This window comes from Abrus precatorius, unplaced genomic scaffold (genome assembly GCF_003935025.1).
Source record: "Abrus precatorius isolate BTA unplaced genomic scaffold, Abrus_2018 Scaffold7, whole genome shotgun sequence".
NCBI classification, from domain to species: Eukaryota; Viridiplantae; Streptophyta; class Magnoliopsida; order Fabales; family Fabaceae; genus Abrus; species Abrus precatorius.
The window spans coordinates 29,964,438-29,970,457 of NW_020874417.1; the positions used below are offsets into that span (position 1 = coordinate 29,964,438).

Consider the following 6,020-nt stretch of genomic DNA (forward strand, 5'->3'; position numbering starts at 1 on the left):
AATCCAAGCTTAAAAAGAGCCCTAATACTCCGCATCAGTGTCCTAAAACTAAATACAGATACTTCCCCTGCACCAATTGGCCTAAAAGAATTAGAAGCTTCCTCCTTTCATTTCTTGGGAAGAAGAAGCATGCAATTGCTCGATTGAATGAAACCAAAAATCATCTTCAACTCCAAGAAAGGGAAACCTTAGTCCAGATTTCAATTTTCTACCCGTAAAATAAACCCAAGATTTCAAAGTCCCCATTCTTACCCCTAAAATCGTATTCGACTCCAAGAAAGGAAGAACACCATTTTGAAGATTCCAATTTTCCAGCCGAAAAGAAACGAGAACTTTCAAAATCCAAAAACTTACTCATTTTCCTTCTTCTAACTTGACTGAAAGAAAAAAAAAGAGAATAAAACTTTCCTTTTCAATTCGAAACTCGAGGAGAAACAGACAAACCCTACACACATATTCAATATCTATTAATTCATCGTAGTTTCCTAGAATTCTCATAAACCAAACAGTGAATAACCAAAGAACAAAACATCCAGGAAATCAAATTCTCACTCTACGTAGGAGCGATCGAACAAGTACTACGAAGCAACTCTTGAATTGAAAAGCTGAAAGACATAAACTTACAAATATTACTTCCGGTAACAGAACGCTGTTTTTGCCTTGTTCTTTTTTCCTTTGAATCGGTGACTTGAGTTTGAGAGAAGGTTTGGGAAGAAAAACTACCAATATAAACGCAACGAGTCTCAACGGTAACTTATACCCTTTTACATTATTGTCCCTCTTAAAGAAATCAATTTACATTAATCCCCACGTACATATACATAGTTTTGGAATAGATTAGGACTAAAATAATAAATAAATTATTTTAAAAAATATTTAATAAATATATAATAATAAATATTATTTAGAAATTAAATTTAAATTAAATTAATAAAATTATTTCATAAAAATTTATTTAATATAACTATAAGTTATATGATAATTCTATAAAATATAGTTTTTTATATAAATTTATTTTTTTATTATATTTAAAAGTTACATATTTAATATTATAAAAATAAATTTTTTAGCTAATAAATTTTTATTTTGCTTTATTTTCTTAAAACGTGATATTATTTTGTTGACTTTCAATTTATTACAGGATGTATTAATATTTTATTAAACACATAAATATGTATATTACACTAAAAGTATTATTAATAATATATCATTTAATAAATTGCAAATTAATAAAATTTTCTTAGTCATGGAATACAAATACAAAATTATATTAGTTATTTTAAAGACTAAAAGATTTGATGAAATATAGAACTTATGCTGCATTTTATTTCTTGCTACTGACATTTAGGGTTGGACAAAAAAAATTATATTATATCTGGTCTTCAACTAAAATTTAATTTTCATTAAATTAATTAAATTTGTGCATATTATTATTGTGATTCACGTCACCACTAAATATATATTATAATTAAGCTGATTTGTCAACATAACAATTATTTTAAAAAATACAATAATTATTGTTTTCAACACAATTTATAAAAAATGTTGATAAAGTTAAAAATGAGCAATATTTCGTGATCCACCTATATCTGCAAAAATTAAAAGTTAAAAATTAATTTTAAATCGAATCAGGTTGAGTCACAATTTTAAATCGGTTTAAAAAAAAAAGTCTTATCAGCTTAAAGTGAACAATTTTTGTTGTTATAATAAAAATGTGTTGTATAAAGTGTATTGCTAGCATCAAATAACGTCGAAATTTAGCTTAGACAAATAGAAAGGCCATACGAGATGAAAGCGCTTCAAAAATTGCTACTATCAGCTTACAATGGATTGAGTCATTTGTACACGAATCCAAACAATATGTAATATATTAAAATTAAACTTTAATAGGGTCAATTTTTCAGACGAGAATGCATTAACACTATTTAGTAATTATATATTAATTAGTACATAATACTTAATTATAAATATTTTCTTAATTTTTCAAATAAAAAAGCTAATTAAATTTGTAGGTCATAAAAATTTGTATAATATTTTAAAAGCTGAATAAAAAATAAAATCACAAAAAAAGTTGTTTAAAAAAATATCATAAAGGTTTAATATAAAATAATTAAAAGAGAGAATAAAAACGTACTAATGCAACTTTATCAAGTTTGATTTTCTTACCAAACGATATTGTTAAATGGATTGGGTATATGTGTGTGTGGACTCTGAAAGTGTCCTATCTCTATCTACTTCGTAGAAGAAAATCAGAGAAAATAATGTCATCAGCCACTGCCATTGGATTCACAGTGAATTGGTGGCTGCACTGTCACGCGCGAATGTCTCCTTCATGTTTTGTGTCGTCTCGTTTATCCTACAACTCTAAGCCCAACTTCAACTTTATTCTGAGAGCATCCTCTGAAGGTCAAATTTTGAATCTTTCATCTTCTTCATTCTGAAATATCCCAAATGGGATATCGTGCCTTTCTTCAAAACCTGTTCATCATGTCAATGTTCCTACTCTTAAGTGATGTTAAATTTGTGTGTTTCTTTACAGGGAAATTGTAATTTTTTTTTAAAAAAAAAAAAGAAAGAATTTTTAGAATAATCTTATGATTTGCAAAAAAAATAAAATGAGGGTAATGTAGCTGTGGCTAAATTGAGGGGTGTTACAATTTTATTTAAATATTGTTTTTTTTTCCCCATAGTTCAGGACTTCCCTCTGAATTGATTGAAGACTCGAAGTTCGTTCCTCTGAATGCCGAGGATCCGAGATATGGTCCACCTGTAAGTCATGGTTAGTTTTCAATAACATGTTTTCTATCCTTTATTGTAAACTTCTCACTTTGGATGAAATTCTCATTATTTGTGGAAAAAAGAATTACAAAGGTAAAATGAATCAAATTTCTCTTATAAATTAAAACATCAACTCTTTTAGAAATTTTCATCTAATTTCTCTAAAAGCTAATATGCAAAGTTTGATTTATTTTACTACTTATTTTCTTTTATTTTTTTTACAAGTGTTTAGTGAGAAATTTATCCAAATTAAACTTCACACATTCCTGCCATAAGAAATTAATTTTCAACATCCATACTGCTGCAAAATATCTACGACATTTCCTGGAAATCAAAAGTTGTTCTAGTGTCAAATGGGTCATATTTTGTCTTTCCTTTCATAAGTTTTGAAATTTAATTTGGATGTGTTTTTGTGAACGTTCAGTCTATCTTACCTTGGCTCAGAACTCACTGCTGTAGAACATCAATAATTTTACTGACTTCATGCGTAGTCAAAAACAAAAGTTTTTATTTTTATGTTTTGCAGGCCTTATTGTTGTTGGGCTTTGAAGCACATGAAGTTTTGAAGGTGATCTTACCTTAATTCATGTTATATGATGTTTTACCCAAGATATGTTAGAATTCAATTGCTTAGGCCTTGTATTCTTTTCAAATATGCCATTCAATAACATAATATGCATCCTGATGTTTAGCAGATTCAACAGCTTTTAAAAGAGTTAGATGGTGAATTTCTGAAGGTAACATTTTATTTCTTGTCTTTCTTTCATGTCCATATTCTATTGAAAGCCAAGAATCAGTGGAGTAAATTTCTCAGTTATGATTGGGGTGAGGGGGCTAATATATCATTCTTTTATAATGAGAAATGTCAGTCCACGACTAATCTACAAAATGGATAAATAATAACTACTACAAAAATTGAAATTTTTAGAAGTTTTTTTTTTGGATAGTGTTATGGATCAATAACTTGTAAGAACTGAATTTTTATAAATCAAGGACCTTTTTTATGAAAAGGTAACTTCTTACATATGCTGCATAACACGATGACCCTTGCTTGTGTTTGTCCTAATAACTGTTAGTTTGATTACATCTGAGTAAGCAACATAGGGAATGTTTCATTTCAGAATGAAAGTAGACTGTGAATCAAATTAGAGGGAGTGGTCTGATTAAACTGCTTCTTTATATTCTCATGGATTGGACAATACTAAACAACTTTCTATGCTTGTTTTAGTACTGTGTACTTTTTTTTTGGGGCCATAGGAATTTTTTTCAGCCAAAAAAGGAATAGATTGGGATATATTATCAAGATTCAAGATTATTAACTTTTGTGGATTGGTATGAATTTTTGACAAAACTTTTTGTGTCTAACGATTTTCAGAATAAACAACCACTTAAATGGCCAAATATTGTTTACAACAACTGGTTGATGAGTCCACGTGGTACTTCTTTCGCGTAGATGATGCAATAAGCTGCTCTTATGTCCTCAGCAAAGTGACAGACCATTGCTTCATGATTATATGTCTCCTAGAAAACATCATCATCAAATAGTTATCAGGAATTTGATAGAGTAAATTGCCTAGGACAATCAATTAAGGATGCAACATTAGAAAAATAAGGAAAGTGAATATCTATATTTAGGAGAGAACAAGCACATGAGGCTTCCGACTAGAGTCTGGGAAGAGTAGATGTATGCAGACTTACCCCTACAAGTAGATTTCAGGACTTGAACTCGTGACCTCTAGTTCACAAGGGTACTACCTTATAGTCGTGCCAAGGCTTTTGCCCTCCAAGATTTTACCCATTTGAGACTAAAATTTGAATGAAATATAACAATTATAATTTCCGTAGTTATAGATTGAAGAAAATACCGAATGTAATGTATTGCATTGCAGGTCATCTATTGTACTGAAGACATGGTCACACGTTCGCTTTGGGAGGCAGTGCATACAACACAGCACAATTTGGAAGAGGTCAAGGTATAGTTTTGGGAACAGCTAATGATGTATTATTTTTATCTAGCATCTGATCACCCTATCTTCTCGTGAATTTGTATAAATAAAGTGATAACAATTAGCAGAAATAAAATTTTCAGAACAAGCTTCTCCATAGTGATTTCTGCTAGGCATTTCATACAATTCATTATTTCTTTGTATGAATTGTTAAGTAGACATCAAATTTATAGTGAATCCTCACCTGTCTAGAGTGATTGTTACCTCTAATTTTTCAAGCATAAGAAATTAAACCTTGCAACAACATATAAGTTAATGAAGATGCTTCTGATATACCTCAGGAAGTCACAGTACTCTTTACTGGAGGAATAAGGTGGTATGCATATTGATATTTCATTTAAATCATATATGACATTCCATAAACTATGAATTATATTCAAATCTCTGCATGTTCAGCATTTTGTGCCCTGCAGATAGCTAAGTCCCTTCCTCGAATATGTTTCTTATCTGGTTTAAGCGGTGAGGAGATGATGATGTTCATAGATTCTTTCCCTGAAACTGGTAACAAAAACAGGATCCCATTTTTCCTTAGGGTCTGTTAAAGATGAAGATTTTCTTAATATTTATGACTGTGGTTTGGAGTTTGGCTCATGCAGGATTAAGACCAGCTGCATTTGCCGCACTTGTTCCCAACAGTGCTAATAAACCACTGCAGGAGTTGATAGAAGAAATAACGGGAGACCATGAAACGTTGGTATGTATTTATTTACGGAACTCAATGAGCTCATGGCTGGTTATAGACTAATGGGAAACGAACTTATATGACTGCAGACCGGAGAACAGTTATGAAGATTTAAATTCCAGTTGAATCCCAGGAGAGCGACTAGAAAATCGATTTGCTCTGTATCATGTAATCAAAATAAACATTGTAAAATATAAATATAAATCTACTTGGATTTTAAGTATATGAAGAGCTACGCAAGTTAGCAGCTGATTATTTGCTGAGAACCTAGTCTGTTATGGTAGTACTTGATCGGATATTCTTTTTCTAATGCCTGCATGAATGGAGTCTTGTTCTTTTGTTCGCATATTCTTAAAATTGTAAAGAGGTAATGAAAGTTGAGACGTCCATAAAATTTTTGGTCAATTTTCCTAACCATGTTTGCGACGACGTCCATAAATCATGACAGTTAGAGCTTATTTGTTTTTTATTTTTAAAAACTGTTTTTTAAACGTAAAAAAAATAAAATTTGCATGTTAATGTAAGTTTTATTTTTATTTTATTCTTAAAATATT

General features: G+C 30.0%; 1 protein-coding gene across 1 annotated transcript; it reads left to right on the top strand.

The window, feature by feature from the left end:
* The first annotated feature begins 2,199 nt into the window (after positions 1-2,199).
* Positions 2,200-5,689, top strand: LOC113872293. The gene is made up of 8 exons (XM_027509736.1): positions 2,200-2,406; positions 2,696-2,769; positions 3,305-3,346; positions 3,474-3,515; positions 4,668-4,751; positions 5,198-5,285; positions 5,381-5,478; positions 5,556-5,689. The coding sequence occupies exons 1-8, from the start codon at positions 2,262-2,264 to the stop codon at positions 5,571-5,573; spliced, it is 591 nt and encodes a 196-aa protein (XP_027365537.1). The 5' UTR covers positions 2,200-2,261; the 3' UTR covers positions 5,574-5,689.
* The last annotated feature ends 331 nt before the right edge of the window (positions 5,690-6,020 follow it).

Excerpts from the sequence above, each read along its gene's own strand:
- LOC113872293 (XM_027509736.1), top strand. The coding sequence starts at position 2,262 with ATGTCATCAGCCACTGCCATTGGATTCACAGTGAATTGGTGGCTGCAC. Across the intron at positions 2,407-2,695 it reads TCTGAGAGCATCCTCTGAAG|GACTTCCCTCTGAATTGATT; the intron begins GTCAAATTTTGA and ends CCCATAGTTCAG. Across the intron at positions 5,286-5,380 it reads AGATTCTTTCCCTGAAACTG|GATTAAGACCAGCTGCATTT; the intron begins GTAACAAAAACA and ends TGGCTCATGCAG.